Genomic DNA, 20614 nt, shown 5'->3' with positions numbered 1-20614 from the left:
GTTCCCCATTCAGCACTCGAATCAGTGCATGAAATCATTTGAAATCAATTTGAAATCTGAAATCACTGGTACCCACTAGCACAGAGTGAATAGCCCCTCGAGGGGTGGTTTTAAATATTCTTTCCGACGGCTCTTAACCCCCTGAAAAAACTTGTTCTATAACAAGGTAAATTAAAAGTATTTTTAACTCGAAAAAAACTGTAGAAAGGCGTTCATTTTGACAATTTTCTGATTTTGATACACTAGGGGAGGTTTTAAATATTCTTTCCGGCGGCTCTTACCCCCCTGAAAAAACTTGTGCTATAACAAGGTAAATTAACACTATCTTTTATTGGATAAAAAAGTGTATAAAGGCGGCCATTCGGTACATTCTGTGTTGTCCCTATCTGCATTACATTTTAGGGTGTTTTACCCTTAAAAAAAAAATTTTTTGAGATTTTTTTGAACGTTCGAAACTTCAGGTACATCGATTGTATGTTTTAAGTGATATTTCAAGTTTAAGGGAAAACAAGAGGAGTAGGTGGAAAAAAGAGGATTAGCTTGCAAAAGGGGACGAACTGTGATGTCTAGAATAACGGTGAATCCTGAGTGAAGAAAGATACAATTCTGGCATAAAATATGAAAATTCGAATTGGCCGATGTAACAATTTTAGGCTGATATTCGACGATATAAGGTACATGTTTGAACGATGGAACTTGATAACGATGGTGTTGGAACGAGGACCGGGACTAAAGGGACGGGGGTTTACCGTTGACCACGACGTGTCCAGTTCTAATTCCTCTGTTTGCATATGCAAACGAAGAGCCTAGGAGGTGGAGGTTTCAGCTGGACAGTGTAGGCCAGACTCGTTCGTTCTGCGGTCTCCCATATAACGGACGCGATATACAGTCACATAGCCATTTGAAACCCACTATATATGTTTAAATTTTCTATACATATTGCGGTAATACAATACACCTGCTATTATCCGACACTCAAACGCTTTGAAAAGTTGACTCGATGACGAGGATTCGCCTTAAGTCCAAAAACCTTCATCGTTTAGATTCAACCCCGATTAATTCAAAGAAAATATCCAGTTGCCCCGAATTTCCTCGTTTGGCAATTGCGTGCCTCTTTTGACGGATAACAAAACAAAATGTATTTTTAGCACGAAGCGTCACCTGAACTTACCACAGACCATTCGCACGAGTTTCCTCTGGGGAGAAAATACAGTAGCAGGGTGGCCGAAAACCTTTATTCTCAAAATTCCCTAACTTTTCTCTCATTTTTCCAGACCAATGATTTATTTTCCCTGACCATTAATATTTTTAAAAAATGCAATAATTGATATTTCAACCATGAAAGATTAAATTTCGAAAACAAATAGATGAATTTTAAAATCAAAAGACAAGTTTCAACCAATAAAATTAATTGTTTACCAAAAAAGACAAACTTTCTACCAAATACTTGAATTTACACACAACTAAAAAAAAAATCCAGGCAAAAAAGGAAAAGTTCAATTTTTAGTCAAAACAGATGGCGCCGCAAAAAGTAAGTCTAACTTTCGGATTGAATTGCATTAAGGGCATGTGATACTTAGAAAATTGTCGATTTTACCAGTTTTAGGTTGCCCCGACTTTTTTTCTAGAATAATAAATATTTTCTCTTAAAAATTTGAGAAATGATAGCGAACATGCTAACGGACGTCCCCACATACTTTTTTTGTAGGTTAATTAAAAAAAGTTTTAATTTAGCAAAATGTGATTAATTTGCATAGCGCTTAGGAAATAGTATCGATTTTTTCAGTTTTAGATTCCCACGGCTTTTTTCCTAGGATAAGAAATATTTTGTCTTCAAAATCTGGGAAATGATAGCGAACAAGCTAACAGACGTCCCCACACACTTTTTTTGTGTTTTTTTTATCAAAAAATGTTTGATATTGCTAACAACGTACGTGTATATTTAGAGGTTATGTGTGTTACAATTCACCCGAGCTTTACTTCCAAACTGCACAATATTTTTGGCCGAAAAATTTGGACCTAAAAATAAACATAGTAACTAATCTCCCGGAACTAACTTTGTTTGCAGGCAATCAAAAAAGTTTATTTCATAAATAATTTCCAGATTATCTGAAAGGCAGAGATGAAAAACGACGTAACCTCGAAATAATGTATATGCATAACATTTTTATTTAGCACAATAAATTTTTTTTGTTATTAACCCTCAAAAAAGAGTCCGGGGACGTCCGTTATGATATTTTATAGCATCTCCGAATTCAGTTTTTTAAAATTTTCCTTTTTGTGGAAAAAAGCCGGGGAAACTGTAAGTATCACATGCCCTTAAGAAAAAGCAGTTCAATGCGAAAGTAGGACCTACTTTTTGTGGCGCCATCTGTTGGATTATTTTGACTGACATTTCCCCTCCGGATCAGCCAGGGGGCTGATTCTAACAAAAAGAAGAATTTTAACCAAAAAAATTATTTTTAATCACGAGAAATAATAAGTCAGCCAAATGTTTAAATCTTCTAGCCAAAAGGCGAATTTTCTGTAAAACAGTTGAATATTTGGCCCGAAAATACGAACTTTCAACAAAAAAGTTCAATTTCAACCAAATAAGTGTAAGGGACCGTTCACATATTACGTAACGCGCCAGGGGGAAGGGATTGGACGATTTGTTACGAAGTATTACATGGGGGGGGGGGGTCATCAACTGCGTTACGTAACGTCGATTTTATGATTTTATGCGATAATCGATTCAAATTTTAGCGCGGCTTTTATTAGGTTTATGTTGGCAATGTATTGTGTTGAGATTGACAGCGCTGCTTATATGGTGCATTGTCAAAGAGAAACAAACGACTACGGTTAATAAATAAATATTTTATAAACTAATCATTCTGAGTTTGAAATTATTAATGTAGAAAACATCAGGCAGTAATATTTTCATATTCTATCAATGATATTAGGATGCACACTGTTTAAAACGCTGTAAAATAGCAAAATCAAGATTTGTTACGTTACCGGAGGGGGGGGGGGGCGTTCTGTTACGTTGCGTTACAACCCGAGAGGGGGTCCGAAATTGGTTGAAAATTGCGTTATGTAATATGTGGACGGCCCCTAATTGTCAAGGGGAATTATAAGCTGAGGAAATGATTTTCTACCAAAAAATACGAATGTTCAACTTAAAAAGACCAATTTTCAACCAGAAGTTAAAAGTTAAAATGAACAGTTCAAAAACTTAATTTTAAGGTCAAGGATTGAGCTCCGGATATTTTGCCCTATTTAGAGTTTCTAGTCCGGCAAATTTTTGTGTCAATAAGGAACTTTCTGCTCCGATAATATTTTTTTCTACTTTGGGTAAATAGTGTAACATTTTACTATTTTATCATAAAATGCGGAATATTAAGTTATAAATACACACAAAGTGTCATATAATCAAGAGCATTACACACTAAAAGCACAGTAAATAATTGCTGCTCATTACTTCACTATTCCTATAAGAACAACACTTTATCGCTAATATGCGAATTGTCTAGGAGATGGCAGCACCTTACATTTAAATCACTATTCACGTATCCTGAACATCCCGATTTCGGGATTTTCTTTCCTATTACGAAACACTATGTAATTTTAAACCAAAACTATTAGATTTTAAGAATGTACTTCCACTTTTACCCAATTAGTAGAATTTTTAATTAAGATATGTCGCTTTTTAAATAAAATTATGAATTTTTAACTGGAACACTTGAATTTTCAGTTAAAAAATTTAATTTTTAATACAAAATTAATGTTCAATACAAAATTAATTTTCAATAAAAAAGGATTTTTTAACCAAAGAGATGAATTCTCAAATAAAATTATGAATCTTCATTTTTCTTCAAATGATTTTTTAAGAATCTGTAGCTTAAGTTTCAACCAAAAATAGGAATTTTTAACAAACAATGTAATAGTAAATATTTCAACAAAATTTTTAATTTAGAATAAAAAAAAGTTGAAATCAACCAAAAAGACGAATTTTCAACAAAATAGTTGAATCTTCAACCAAAGGAGTTTAATTTTTAACCTAAAAGTTTCACTTTATCCAAAAAGATGAAATTTCTACTAAAAAACATGAAGTTTTAAACCAAAAAGACGAATCTTCAACAAAAATGGTTTAATCTTCAACTTAGATTTCAGTTCAATTTTTAACTAAATAATAAAAAAATTTTACTAAAAATTTAATTAACAGAAGGAATTAACTCCAAAATAAATAGAGATAGAAATACAAGACAAATAAGTTACTGAAAATTATATTATATCGGAATGGCCGCAAGGCTTGATTTTTCAAAATTCCTAAATTTTTCCCTGACTATTTTTTCATTCTTCCTTAACATCAATATTCAAATACTAGAATCTTAATCTTATAAAATTTTTAACATATAGATTTTTTTATGAACGAAACAAAACAAATTCAAACAGAAAGTTGAAAATTTATTATTCTTTACAGTAATGATAACAATATAATAATAACAATAAGTGCCTCTTATAGAAATTCCCTGACTTTTACTAGATTTGTTCAGAATCCCTGACTTTTCCCTGGCCAATAAGTTCCCTGACTTTTTCCTGATTTGCAGGCTTGCTCTGACCTACAGCCACCCGGATCAGCAGAGAGCGTGCTAAAATCAGGGGTTAGAAAAATGTAAGATTAAAGGCGTCTCACTAAGTAGAAAGAAAGTAGAAGGCCACAAGAGAACCACAAACTGAATTTTTAAAAGCTGGGCAACGCAAGTATACACATCAGTCAAGCTGTCGCTTTTCTAAAAGCATAGTTGCCAGTCTTGAAAAGAGGAATGAAGAATGAAGAAGAAGTGGAAGGAGGGTGAAGGTCTGGACCTCAGTACACGAACATTGTGTATTAAAATTAAGGCAATGCATTAACCAACTTAATGTTATTCTACTCTTTCTGTAGAACGCTTTTATAAAGAAAGTTGCTCGTGCGTTACACGGCTGAGTTCAGCCGAAGGATGAGGAAAGCAACTGAATTTCGCAACTGAACGTTATATAATAACCGGTCGTTTGACTTTTAAAAAAACTATGCTTATGCTGGAGGAATATTTATTCAGGATATCAAATTCGAAAATAAATTTAAATAAACCTTAACTTAAAAATATGTTGCGTGTAACTTCATTGTTGACCGGAGATCGCAATGTTTATAAAAAACGAAAGAAGAAAACATTTTTAACTTATGAATTCTAAAATTGCATTGCTTAGGATATCTTTATTTAATGTCTAAAGATATCCCCTTTCCTATTCCGGGACACATTTTTTAAAATAAAATCTCCTGTCAATAACGTATGTTTTTTTCGCAAATTTGTACAAATTTTTGTTTTTGTTTGATCAAAAATCCCCTGTTCCAACTCATAATTGGAGTAATAATACACACACAAAACACAAACACACACACACACACATCCATATATATATATATAACTGCTTTTAATTTGCACATAACATTTGAGAGAAAAATCCCGGTTACTGAAACAAATTCCCAATTTTTGCCAGGTGAACCAAATTCCCGGTCATTTCCTGGTTTTCCCGGTTAGGTTGACACCCTGAATTTTAATTCAATAATACCTCATGAACGTTCGCGAGGTAAAACGGAAAGAAAAAGGAAAGGATTAAAAAGTGCTGAAACGACAGAGGGGAAGCTGTAAATTTAAAAGCAGAGAGAAAAGCGATACTGGACGAAGCGATTCTCCAAGGGAACGAAATATATCGGTATTCGTTATCTACGCAGGGCGGTTATTACGGACTACCCCTGGAGAAAGGAAGGCTTCCAAGCATTTCTGTGCTTTTGAGAGAGTGAGAGTGAGAGGGAGAGAGAGAAAGGAGTCCCGAAACTTCTGCTTCCAATCGCATTCCCAGCAGTCCACTGGCATTCTACCAGTCGAAACAACGAAATTTCACGGATTCGAGGGAAAATGTATGCGTCGGAAACTCAAGCGAAACCTATACCCGACTGTTTATGCCATTGTACAGGCCAATGGGAATTCCCGTCACTGTTTCAAACGTTTAACAAACGGGTAAACAGTTCTCTGTATAATTAAAGACAACGTAATCAATCGCAAACATATTCAATTGCAGAATTCCAATTTTTTTCAAGCATAGATTTTTTTGCTATTTCTGATTTTCGTAGGCAGAAGTTCTTTATACAATTGGTAAACGTATTAATCTGTGAATTGAAAGCTCCATATTTATTTATATTGGATACATATGATCACAGGGTGGCCGAAAAAAACTTCATTTCTTAAATTCCATACATTTATCCTGATTCTTTCCAGACTACTTTTTCTTTTTCCCTGGCCATTATATTCAAAAACTAGCATTTTAATCTAGTAACATTTTAACATCCAATCTTCAATAAACAAAAGAAAATAATTTCAGATTTAAAAGAAATTTCAAAACACTTAAATTTTCAACAAAATTTTTGAATTTTTAACTAAATTATTGAATTTGCAGCCTACAAAGATGAATTTTCCACCAAATATTCTAATTAATAAACAAAAAAGATTAATAATAACCAAAAGTTGTAGCATTTTCATCTAAATGTTCGAATTCTCAAGCTAAAAATTCGACTGTTTTAGAAAACCGTTGACTTTTAAATACAAAAGATGAATTTAAAAAAATTTCTTTTCGGTCAAGAAAGATGAATTTTTAACCAAACAGTTGAATTTTTTTCCAAAAACAGAAATTTATTTTTGACCAAAAAGTTGAAAATGAATTTTTAACTGAACAAGTGGGTGTTCCGTTAAGAAATAATTCCAATGTTATAAAATATAGGGACCAATGGGTACTTTTTTAGCGCTCAAAGGATAACAAACAAATTTAGAGGAATTTAAGGGATGTTAGAAGAATTCGTCGAAATTAATGAAAATTCAAGATAAATGAAAAAAATTCAAATGAATTAAAAAAATTTAGGAATGTGAAAAAGAAACTTCATTGAATTTGATGAAATGTCTAAAAATTCTAAATAGGGTTAAAAGACTTCAGGGTCAATTGAATTTAAACTTTTAAAAATTAAAAAAAAAAGATTGAAATAAGTAGAATTTACAAGAATAAAAGTGAATAAAAAAATTCCAGAGAATTTAAAGGAATTCAGGTTGAATTCCAAAAAACTGGATATCACTTCAATTCTTTGAAAGCCTACTAATTTCTAACTTAAAAAGTAAATAATGACGATCAAAAACTCTAAGAAGTTCAATCAATTGGATTTTTTTAGATCTATTTATTTCAGTAACATTTGCATCAATTTAGAAGAATTCAAGGGAAATGAGAAGAATTCGACGAAATTCATAAAAATGAAGCTGCATTTAAAAAGCAATTAAGTGAATTTAAAAAAATAAAAAATTCCAAATAATTTGAAAGAATTCAGGATAAATTAAAAAAAAGTGTGAATTAAAAATCCTTCATGATATGAAAAAATGCACTGAATTCAGTAAGTTTGAAATGAGGTCAGAAAAATTAAAAGGACATTCAAAAGAATTTGATGAAATGCCTAAGAATTTAAAGTAAGTTTACAAAAGTTTAAGTTGAATTTTAAAAAAAGGTTATAAACTCCATTGAAATGAGTAAAATAGAATGAATTCAAAAGAAGTAAAAAGAATTTAAAGAATTCAGGACAAATTCCAAATAAAATTGCAAAGAATATTTGAAAATCTCTTCAAATCCTTGAAACCCTACAAAATATCTCACTTCTCATGAATAAATTCTTCGAAATACACTGAAATATTATAAAAACCTATGAAATTCTATGACATTTCCTGAAATCTTGCAAAATGTATTGAAATTCATTGAGAGCTTTAAGATCTCTTAAAATCATTGAAATCTTATAAAATACTGTACAATCTTTTAAAAGATTCATATCTTCCGAAATGATATAAAATTCTGTATCATAAAATATTTAAAACATTTTAGAAACCATTCAAATTATTTAAATTAACAAAAAATTCCTTGGAATCATTATAAATTATCAAAACGTTTTTAACTAAAAAATCTTGAAAATGTAGACGTTTTAAAAATACGCTAAAGTCTTAAAAATTCCTTCAAATGATTGAAATCTATAAAAATTTTTCGAAATATTTAAAAATACCCAGGAATATTTCAAAAAAAATTTAAGGCAATTCAGAAATAGGAATAGTGATTAACCCACGAGTTAATTCATTGAAAGAAAACTGACCAATGTGAACTTTCCATTTAAAAAGTGACAAATAGTGAATGTTTGATGGTCCTGGTTATATTTTATAGTTACTGCTTACACAAATTCTCTGATTTTTTATATTTTCTTCAAAATGCCTGACTCTTGGAAGCTTTGATCTTATTCTACATTTTTTTTAAAGTTCCACTATGGGCTGCAAATATGGTATCATAGGGACAAAATCTTGAAAATATAGGGTACTTTAGGAACCTTATATGAATATAGGGTACAAAAGGGGACTTAGGGACCAGTCTGTCAGGCCTGTTATTTGTTCAAAAGATGTATAGAAAACGCATGGCTTTAGAAAAGTTGCTTAATTAATTAAGGAAATATCAACTAGATTTATAAAAAAAACTTTCCTGTGTCTTAGAGTTGTAAGTTAAGAAGTTGACTTCAGTTAAGGCGAATAATATAAATGTGCCTTTTGAAAAAATATGTGTTATCTGATTTCTTTGAAGAATTATTTAAAAATCTCAAGTCAAAAAGAAATCAGTGTGGCCTTACTTTTAAAAATATACGTTTGGAGTACTAAAATTTTCTTTTAAAAAAATGCTTTCTTCCTCTTAAATTGAGGAGAATTGTTAATGTTTTAATTTTCTGGCGCAATGGATTTTCTCCCACGTAGACTACTGCCCGGTCGGTAAACCGCTACCCTAGCGTAAGGTACAAGCGTGTATCACAGTTAGACGAATTTTTGTAATTAAAAATACAGTGAATATAAAAATCATTGTTCATTAAGTATACAAAAGTAGTTTTCAATGTATAAATTGATATTTTGGTGCTAAAGATAATAATGATGTTTCACATCTCCGTATTAAAAAATAATTAAATCTACTTTATTCCTCGTCCGATCAGATAATTATTGAATCGTCAACTGATTTATATATTTTAATTTTTTTCATGATATTTTTCAAGTATGTTAAGCAAGAATCAATTGATTCATTTATTATGACATACCGCATTTCTGCTACATTGAAGAACATTTCTTTCCCACAAATTTTCAGGTTTCTTTCATTTTCTACCATTAGTAGGTTTCAAATTATTTTTATTTTTTTAATTGGAAAACATAATATTTTAACCATGTGCTCTGCTAATCGGAACAGACTTAACTAAACTGATATATTTTATTTTTGATAAAGAAACAACCCAAAAGCCGAGGGGCAAATCACTCTAGAATCAGTGTAATTAATGCGAAACGTACGAAATAACGAAAATAGTGTATCGCGCTGTCTCATAAAGCGACCATTTGCGTGTAGAAACGAGTCGACGTGACGTCACGCGGCACAACAGTAGAACGACTACAGAGTAATTCTAATATTTTCATGGGGAAAAACGCATCAATGAAAAAGCTGCGTGTTAAAAGTATTAATTTGTATCTAGTACTAGTAAGACATAATTACTAGTTTTTGTGTATTTATTCATTTTGATTTTTTTTAAATGAAAAAATGGAAACCATCAATCAAATATTCAACTCTAATAAAGTAATGATCAATTATTGACGAACAAAAATACAATGACAGGGAGTCTACTGTGCGGAAATTTAAGGAAATCCGAGAATCGTCCGGGAACTTGAAAAAATCTGGAGAATCCTGGACTTGTCCTGAGTTTTATTTTTGGTGCGGGAAGTGCATTTCATTTCCTCACAATTTAAAGTTTTTTTTCTTGTGCCTTTGACCTGCCTGCGCTACTTTTTTCTTACTTAAAATTCAAATTTAAAAAAAAAATTCAAAATTTTGGAAATAAATTTTCACACTGCAATCGAGTAAATTGCGTAATAGTTTGTTGAGCTTTGTTTCACCTAAACATTTAATTATCAAATTTTTTGTTTATAATTAATCATTTTTAATGCAAATTCACCTTTTTTGGTAGAAATCAATCTACCCATTTGAAAATTTATTTTCTGGTAGAAAATATTATTCTAGTTACAAATTCATCATTTTATTTATAACTCTGAAAGCGTAACTGTTTTTTTAATATTGGTTTTCTTTATTATGATCATTTTTCTTTCAGTGAAAATTTGATTACTCGAATTGAACAATTAATTTATTGCCAATTAATTCATTTGCTTCTTTGAAAATTCACCCAGAATTCGGGTGTAATTGGACTTTTATTATTTTGTATTTTTGGATGTGGAAGTGCTAGGTTTACGTAAGGTAGCACCTCCACAAGAAAACTAATTTTTTCAAAAAAGTAAGAGCCCAAAAATTTTATATAGCGCACAAAAAAAAATTTCAAAAAAATATCAAAATTCTGAGCTATGAAGAATTTCGAAATTCGGTTCTGGAGGTGCTAGATTAATGGACGCTCGAAAATATTGATTTGAAATTATAATTATAATAATTTCATCGAGCTGAAAGTCAGAATTATTCGTCCTCGTCCCGAAAAAGAAATTCCATATATTTACAAGTTAGTTTACAGATATATCATTGATGAAAGGAACAATACACGAAAATCTCGACGAAAATACTAATAGGAAATCAAACTCAAATAATTTCTCAAACATACGAAATAATGAATATAAGGACTCGTAGAAGAACGAGAATAGAGTCACTACGCGCGGTTACTCCGGTTAGTGTAAATAGCGCTCATAAGGATTGTCCGCTAGAAGTCAGATAGCTGCATAGTGCTATCACTGTATTCACACTATGAGTTTACGCAATTTGTAGTATGAAAGTTTCAGTTAAAGCGAATAAGGCGCGAACGTTCTTTTTACTGTCAATAACGTCAGTAAGGTGGACCTTAAATTTTAACGTTTACACTGAATTGAGAGTGATTAGCCCCTCGCCAAAAGCCTATGTAAGTATATTTACAAATAGAGGTCAGACGAAGGACATGCCAAATACAAAAAAAAGAAATTGTAGACAGATTGTTTATTTTTAGGACTTTTATGAAGTTCATGTTTCCGGAAATGGTAATATTTAAATATTTTCATCAGAGAAAAATAACTATTTATTATTAAACATGATTTTCCATACTTCTCGTATTTTAATAACAAAAACTCGACTGGCTGTGAGACACACTTCCAAAACTTTCCAGAAAACTTCCTTGAACCTTCCTGAACAATTTTCTCTCTGACCGTTTTCGCTTGCTCAGAATTCGCTCGACTTCCGAAACGTTGGAAGTTTTTTTTTGAACGAATTATGCACCGTCTCGGAAAAAAATTATTAACTATTTTTTTAATAAACATTTTTAACTGTCGCTAACGCCATTCGTCGCAGGACATGATAATGCATATTTCTGATCAGTTTTATCACAAAATATTGAAAACTTCCCATTTCGTTGCGAGTTGAAATTAAAAGATGCAAAATATTTTATTCAGAGAAAAACACAGTTTTTCGTAAATAATTCGAAAAATAAAAAAGCTACAACTTTTTCTATGAGAAGATAAAGATGCGGCATTAAATTTTCACTGTGGAAATATATCTTAAAAATAAAAATTCGAGACTTTATTTTCAAGTGCTCACGGGCCTCCCCACTCCAACAAAATCATTTTATTTGTTGCATCCGGAGCCTCAATTATTTTTCTTTTGATAAAGAAAATATTTTTAGAGAACTGGACGAAATTGAAAATTCATACGAACATACAATTCACGTTTATGTGTGTATTTAAAAAAGGACCATAAATTTCGAAAAAGAAAGAGACGGGGGTTAAATAATATATTTACCTTTATTCCGAGAGTGGGCGTCAATACCCCATAATCGTGGAGGGTCGGCAACATGACGGGGGGGAGATTAGCCATCATCATCGTGTCTGTTCGTGGATTTAAAATTCCTCGATATTCTTAAGACGTTTCACACAGTACTCAAGAATGCTCTACTAACCTACCTGAAAGAAGAACAAAAATAATAAACTGTTAGTTTTTATTAATTGCATTATTTTGATATCATAAAATATTACCGCATAATTAAAGAGCTTTTACTGCTATCAGGTATTTAAATAAATCATTTAACAACGTTTAAATTACGAAAGTTTGTTTTCCATTGTCCGAATCTTTTTTTCCAAACTGATAAAACAATTAGTTTGTGACACTTTGCCAGATTTTTCTCAAAAACCATTATTGGTCGCAGAGAAAAATATTTGAAGTGCCATATGTGTTTCCGAAATCTAGGACTTTTGATGAAAACTTATTTTCTTTAGCTTAATATTTATCAAAATAACATTGAAAAAACCGTATGTAGTCTTATGAAATTTCTTACATAACTACCAAACACTAGGTCATGAGACCGTTTGAAGATCTAAACTTGGGACCAACCAAAAAATTCAGGGCGTCTAGCCGATCGATACTTCTAAGTCCCAGGTAATTTCTCGGACAATTTAAAAGAGCTAAAAATATTCGCATGATTTCAAACGATTTTCAAAGATTGTAAGAGATTTATAAACATTTTGGAATAGGTATTTAAAATATTTCTGATTTAGAACAGGGAATTTGGGAAAGTACTATAACAGGGATTTTATTTTAAATAACCTTTTTCTAAATAAGAAATAAAATTATTTACCAAAGTTTCCGTTTCATTTCAAAAGTTCCGTTCCACGTCAAATAATTATCCTTTGCAAAAACTCCCTCTCCTCAAGTCTAAATTATAATTCTTTATGGAATCTCTTTGTTCGATAGTGAAAATTATACTTTTTTTTATGAAAGTTACCTGTTCCAAAATTTAAATCATAATTAATTATGTAAATTCACTGTTCCAAGCCGCAATTACATTTAAACCTAACCCGCCGTTTAAGAATATTGCCGGGGTAGCCCTAATCTTACGTAATTTCCGTAAGTGAGTACACACGCACTGCGCCTTTCCGCTACAATGCTAGTGTTATTGAAACATGCATGCAAACCGCCTCCCCGCGCGCTTAAAACTGCCTGAGCCAGTAGTTCTAGGCATTCATAAACCGCGGGACTGTCAACCGATTGTTTGGTTTATTCCTCAAAATTCCCTGTTCCAGTCAGAATTATATATATTTACAACATTTTGTATTATAATTCAGAAATATAATATAGTAATACAGTAAAGATTTTTTAATTTGACCCTATGTAAGTAATATGTAAGTTTTAAAGGTTTAAGTGATAAGGGTTAATAAAACAGAATAAAAATGATTGCCTAAAATTTCCCGTTCCGTGTCAAAAATTATCTGTTTCAAGACAACATTGTAATTCTTTCCGAAATTGTCTCTTTGAAATTCTAAATTATAATTCATCACGGAAATTTGTTTGATATTTCAATTATTTATTTCCCGTTACAATTCAGAATAAAATTTTTTTTAATTTCCTGCTCCAAGTCGCAATTAAATTCATTTCCAAGATTCAAGGTTCTAAGTCCGATAAGATTTATGAACGAAATTTCCTATTACGATTCAAAAATATAGTAACTCCTTTTTTCCGAAATTTGGAAGCTTCAAACTGTGATGAATTCTGATTTGGAACAGGGGTTTTAAAATTCTCTTCTTCTGAATCATAATTAAAATTCTGTTACAAAATTTAAAGTTATAATTCTTTAAGGAAATTCATAATTCTACCTCAGAATTTCAATTCTGACATGAAATTCCCTATCCTAAGTAAAAATGCTAATTCTTTGCGGAAAATGCCTGTCCCAAAGTCAAAACTATAATTATTTACGAAATTCCCTGTTCCAAAAATAAAATTATATTCTTTACAGAAATTCTCTGTCTTAAGTCAGAATTATAATTTGTTTTAGAAAGTACACTGTTCCAACTAGAAATTAAAGTAACAAAATGTATGAAACTATTTTGCTTTTGGATACTAGTACATTTGAGAATAAAATCCTGGTCACTGAATGAAATTTCCGGCCATTTCATACGAAACAGTTTTTCATTAGTTCTCTAAAAAAGAGAAATGCCGTCATTTTCCGGTTTTCGATTGGAAATTTGCATAGTTCGGAACCGCAAAAAGGCAAAATCCGATTACGTTTTTTTTAATCGACACAGAAATTCCAAATAAAAAATATGAAAACTGAAACTTTGATTTTTTTATTTAATTCAAGAATAGTTAATGGATTCAAAAGAATTTTATTTTTTATTGGTCAATAAACTGCTTGCCACATAAGTAATGTTTATTCGATGATTTTATTGAAAGAAATAACTATTTGTTTATTGAAAGAAATAACTATTTGTTTATTGAAAGAAAAGTTTAATTGATTTAAATGAATTCTTTCTTTAACAGGATTTTAAAAATAAATATGATCAGATTTAAATAACACCTATACTTCTTTAAAAAGTTCTAAATTATTATGGAATTATGGAGTGTAGAATCTTGACGTTTATAAAGTGTTTTGAAATATTTTAAAATGTTATGAAACTTAAGTTCGCAACTTTTACTACAACGACAATTTTTGATGTGCCTGAAGTTCCGAACGTTCAAATGAACGAAATTTTTTACTGATAATTATGTAAACTATAAAAAGGGTTAAACTGGTAATTCATTTATATTGGAATTCATTTATTATTGAAACAGAATTATAATGCATATTTTAAAATGCATTTGGAACAATATTGATGGATAAAGTGAAAATGGGGAAAAATATTTCGTTTATTTGAACGTTCGGAACTTCAGCTCCATCAATTTTTGTTCTAAAAGACTCGAGACCTAACATTTTATCGTTTTAACTGGTTCCATTTAATATCCAAAGAAGCCCATAACAGTTTAATCTCCCTTCCACGCTTAGATCACCCCCAAACTCAACCCCTAAGCATTAAAAAAAAATCATTTAAAAAATCATTAAAAATCCCCAAAAATTTGAGACCTAAATTTCTTTTTTAAATGGTTCCATTTAATTTCAAAAGAAGCCCAAAATAGTTTCATCCCTCTAACACTTTAGAATGGACCCCAAAATCATCCCCTAAACATTAACAAAATCATTAAAAATCCTCTAACTTTGAGACCTAAAATTTTATTGTTCTAAATGGTTCCATTTAATGCTCAGAGAAGATCAAAACAGTTTCATCCCCTTAACACTTTTGATCAACTACAAAATAATCCCTCAAGCATTATGAAAATTATTAAAAATCCCCTAGATTAAAGACCTAAAATTCTTTTGTTTTAAATGGTTATTGACTGTTATAGAAATATCTGAAATAAGTACGAACACAGTTACACACAAAATTCGCAATCAAACATTTTTAATTGAGTGAAAAACAAAAATAGAAACAGTATTTCATTTTCATATGAAATATTAGTTAGATTTAACACATGCACGTAATATTCGACTTTAAAGACATGTGTAGCGTGTGAAAAGTAGACAATTGTTAAGCAGTACGCAAAGTACATTTCCCGGACTGCTGCGCAAGCGCACTTCAATGAAAGGGTGTACGTAAAATTGCGAAAAGTAGGCAGTTCCACATGAGTGTAAGCTTTGCTGTAGGACGAGCCGAAGACGAGCCCAAAACAACCCGAAGATGAGGCGATGACAGGTACCGTAAACATCCTAAGAGTTACAACTGCCTACCTTTAGCACCTGTTGCGTACGATATTTTTTGTAACAAATGACTCGAAAAGAGACCATTCCGTGCATGCATTTTAAAAATTATTTTCTGAACTTAATACAGAAACGAGACACCATGGTCTGCAATTCTATACAATCTTCGCCAACCCTTAAAGACTATTTTTGAGTTTCGTAATCTCCTATGGTCACGTGCTCTATAAACCACGCTGATTAATGGTCTCACGTGCCTTGACTATCTGCAATTTTCTCGCGGATGGCACTCGAGAAAAATCCTCGATTCCTGAATCCACCAAGACTCACAATCACAATATCATCCCAGTTATGCTTAATGATTCCCAATTACCTAGCAGATCCAGTTTCTTTTTTCACCGCCCAGTTTAGATCCTAGACTATCGTTCCATCGAGAAAGTGCCGCAGGACCGTTTGCACCGAGTACAGGTCGAAGCTTTTACACAATCGTACCATACGGTAGATTAAGTTGGTGGCGCACGTCGCGCTACGTGTGACGACTTAAAGCTCCAAGTTCGAAACTTAGATTGGCGTCACGTGGCCCACCAACCAATCTAAGCGTCGGGACAGAAGTGGGGGCTGTAACACCGTAGCCCGGGGCTTAGCGGGCAAATCCGACGTAAGACCTCGCGTGAAATCTCTATTTCCCGCGCCACCTCCAGTTTCCACCATCACCCTCAGGGAGCCAACGAGGATGTCGTATCTCGGTAGCAGAGCGACTTCCGCTCTAAGCCCGGGTCTATAAATCGGACCGTCTCACTGCGCCATGTAAATCATAATGGATTAATTCTGTAATTGGCTCGTTTTGTAATTGAAGGCCCAGAAATCTCCATCCCTCGCGTGTTCGACACCGAAAAGCAAACAGCGCATGACTTGAGTACGTAAACAGTCAGAGTATGCAGTCATGTAGAAGTTTCACTGTAAATAATTCAAATAAAGAGAGAAAAATATTGACGATGAATCGTAGATGACAAAGGACTGATATTACTCTGCTCATACTGTAATTCCAAACAATAATCGATCCGTCGGTTTCTGTACATGGCGGACGATCGCGTTTACTGTACGCCAACGAAAACCACGCAGACCACATTTTTCATTGGTGGTTGCAGGGGTTGGTAAATAAATTAGGTAATGCAGTTGTAAATGGAGGAAGCGCTGATCAATTGTGGGGTTGATAAATTATATTGGAGAGAGGTAAATGTATTTTTCACTGTTTACAAGCGATCTCTGTAGCATTAAAAAAAATATATGCCTGAGTGTCTGAACGTTCAGGTGAACGAAAATTTGAAAATATCCGAATTATTTTCTTTTCTAAATTTTTTTTTTTTTGATAAATTATAAGATATTTTATAATTCATAAATTATAAGATATTTTATAATTCATAAATTATAAAACATTTGCCGGTTAAAACAGGTCAAAAAATCTCTTTTTATGCTCCGAATTGTACATTAGGTGAGCCAAAAAAGAAGTTTTTTGAATCGCAAACAATACCATACCTAAAAGTAGTCCATTGGGACCCATATGAAGTGTACTGAATGTGAAATCGATCGATTTAAGTCTAGGTATTTTTGTTTCATTTTTTATTCACATTAAGGGTTTGTCTAGTTTATTCTTAATTTTTGCTAGATTACAGGATACTATTTTGTACAAGATAATATGCACAATATAATAATGTGTTAATGTAACGCTGTAATTAACTTTCATTTAATTTTATGCGCCCATAAAAACGTTTACAAATAAGTTTTATAACTTCAAGGCTTTAATGGAATCGAAATGAACTCACAAAAATTCAAGATTCATGGGGGAACAAAACTGGAAACACTGAAAATTTTATCGAATTTTACTTAAGTTTTTATCCCTCAGATATCTTTTTTTACTTCATTTTGATTCCAAGAATGTCCTCAAATTTCAAAAAGAAATTTTATATAAGAAATTGAAAGAGCTTTTGACATCCGCAAGAATTTATAAATTAATTGATATTCAAAAAAACTTTAAAACACTGCGAAGAATTATTTTCTTAAATTTATTTTTCTCGGGTGCATTAGTCAGATCTAAATCGATCGATTCCACATACAGTCAAGTTCATGAGGGTTCCAATGCACTACTTTTATACATGATTTTCATTAAGATTTCTAAATTTCTCTTTTACTTATATACCTGAAAAAGTTAAAATTGGAAAATTTCGAAACTTTTGCTTTTCATTTTTAACATTTTACATATATAGAATAGAGTGGGTCTAAAAAACAAAATCATGGAAATTGGAATCGAAAAATTATAATAAATTTGGCTCTGATCGATAAAAGCCTTCCGCTCGAGCGTTAGCAAAATCTGCTTTAATAAATTCTTATTTTCAAAGTTTTGATATTCTAGCTGATAACTAATGTTTAGTAGAGCCCTGCTTTCAAAAAAATAATTGTAATATCTACAGGATTAGCGAAAGAATTGTTGCGGGATTTTCAGGGTTCCCTGCTGGTGAAAATACATTGGAAAGAAATATGATAGCCTGGAAAATTTATATAAAAAAAAAAAATCTCGAACACAAACCTCAAATTTTTCCAAATTTACTGTGCCTTTATTGATGATTTCCCGGACTTACGACATTTCTCCAATGTATTTTCACCAGTTACATATTCTTACCTGCCTTGAGAATGTCAAACAGAATATCATTTTTGTTCTCACTTTTTCTATATCGTATGAGCGTTAGGAACTTCTGTTACAATAAAGAAATGCTAAAATTTACTTATTTCCTTCAATAAAAAAAAAAATTAATTCGATCCGAAAAATGATCCCTTCCGAATTTATTTGTACTCATTCCTATGTCCTGGATTCCACTTTGAATTCAGTTAAATTCCGTTTGAATATATTAAACTCATTCTTAATGTACATAAATTCATATGATACTTGGCTAAATTAAGCTCTATTACTATTCTATTCGGATACAAAAAAGCTTCATTTACACGTAAAATATATATTTCATAAAAAATTAGTAACTTTCGAAACTTATTCTCATAACCAAAAAAATAAAACGTAATAGTCGAGAAAAGGACGGAAGACCCTGTATTAGTATTACGCCTGACTATACACGGGCTTGCACTACTTCCCGACCTCTAGACACGAATCCGCTATTACAGTTTCCGTTTAAACTGTGAAGAATTATCTTTTCACTTTCCATGCAAAATTTATTAGAACTTTTATACTCTTGTGACCCAAAACCCTTTCCATAATTTAATAATAAAATAATAGAGCTTTCGCTACAAAAAAGCAATAAAACATTCTCTAGATAAAATATTAAATCCTTTCCTTCTTTTGAAGGGAATTTTTCTTTGCCATTGTAGTTTTAATTAATTTTTTTCTACACAAATAATTATTTTGTAAAATCTGTTTAAATTGAAAAAAAAAGATTAATTAGAAATGAAACAATTTTCATAACACAATCAACGTCTCATAATTGAATTAGAATTCGCCATGCAAGGGAGAATTTCAACAAACGAGCTGACGAATGAAATGAAAATGTCTCACACAATCAGCTATCGATTTTTCAAATCGAAATCAGAAATTACGTATACCTCGCGTATGACAAAAGGCGTGAGAAATATAACGACAAGCAGTGACCGGAGATGACGCGTGTTTTCAATTACTCCACAGTCACGCTAGGCGAAAAGCGACCGATCGAACAGACAGACGAGGCGACCAGTGTCGGGGCAATTTACATTTTTAGCCAATATTCTAGCTGTGCCGTCAGCTCGGTCGACCGTAATGGTCCCTCCCGGAATTCACCGCGATTCCACTTTTCATCAATCTCATTCTGATTTCCCTTCCCACACGACTCATAAAATATCATTGATGTTCGTAAAACAAAAAAATACAGCAAATTATATCGATGCTTTTTGTGCATTTTATTCCATCGTCCTCTTTCTGAGCACTCTGAAATGATACGATTCAAAAGCGGTCGTGAATGGAAAAATTGATTTCAAATTGAATTTTCGAAAATGGATACCTTTCTTATCAATTATGTATTATATTTATTATTATATTGGTTACATTACAGAATAAATAGGGACGTCATCTCTATTTTGAGAGGAAAAACCATTTTTTTTGGCAAAAAACTATTAGAATCTTTAGTTGAATGATAAATGAATCGGTTTCATGAGGAAAAAATTAAAAATTATTTTTACTCTTGTTACTATGATGTCTCAAATATGGCTGGATCGCGATATATCAGAATGACGATATTTAACGAGAAGTTGGAAATAGGTAGGGATTTGACCAACATTTTTTTTACTGATAATAGGGGTGTCTTCCTACCCCCACGAAACTTTGGAACAGAGTAGGGTTTTGATAAAATTATTTTTACGTCCTTTCAAAGGGGTCTTTCTTGCTGCTTGTTTGTTTAAAAGCACCTAAACGGTGAGTTAAATATGATCATTCTGATATCGTGACATACCCATATTTAATATATCGTAGTAACAAAAGTAAAAATAATTTTAAACTTCTGTCTGGTCAAATCGCTTTATTTATCGTTCAGTTAAAGATTCTAATAGTTTGTTGCAGAAAAATTCTGTTTTTACAGCCAAAAAACAGGAGAAAAATTGTCCAAGTTCACGATATTTCTAAGTCCTGTCATTACGAATTTTTAATGTTTATGAAAAATTACATTTCCTGTCATTGCAAAAAGTTGCAAAGTAGTCTACGACAGAAAAAATATATCACGCGACGAAAAATTGTAATCGAGTTAAATTATTTATTTAAAATTTATAATATTCATATTCCTGTTAACAGTTCATTTTACATTCACATAACGTCGCATAATAATAAATAATTATAAAAAGCGCTTAAAATTTGCTACTTTAAGTTTTTTGAACTCTTAACTTATGAGCATGGATTTTTCAGAGTTGCAACATGTCGGTTTAGCGCAGTGGTTAGCACTCCCGACTGCTTGG

The 20614-nt window shown here is 31.7% G+C and overlaps 1 protein-coding gene across 5 annotated transcripts in view; it reads right to left on the bottom strand.

Annotated features, from left to right (window-relative positions):
- LOC117177570 (polypyrimidine tract-binding protein 1) overlaps window positions 1-20614 on the bottom strand; it is a 636848-nt gene that overhangs the window by 462012 nt on the left and 154222 nt on the right. For all 5 annotated transcript variants that reach the window (XM_033368386.1, XM_033368387.1, XM_033368388.1 and 2 more), the window contains exon 2: window positions 11875-12035. In XM_033368386.1, coding sequence (XP_033224277.1) covers window positions 11875-11955 — 81 coding nt within the window. In that variant the 5' untranslated portion in view covers window positions 11956-12035. The remainder of the gene's footprint in view (window positions 1-11874; window positions 12036-20614) is intronic.

The sequence above is a fragment of the Belonocnema kinseyi genome, chromosome 7 (genome assembly GCF_010883055.1).
Source record: "Belonocnema kinseyi isolate 2016_QV_RU_SX_M_011 chromosome 7, B_treatae_v1, whole genome shotgun sequence".
In the NCBI taxonomy this organism is placed as follows: domain Eukaryota; kingdom Metazoa; phylum Arthropoda; class Insecta; order Hymenoptera; family Cynipidae; genus Belonocnema; species Belonocnema kinseyi.
The sequence above is the reverse complement of the archived record's forward strand: the minus strand, read 5'-3'. Positions and strand labels throughout refer to the sequence as shown.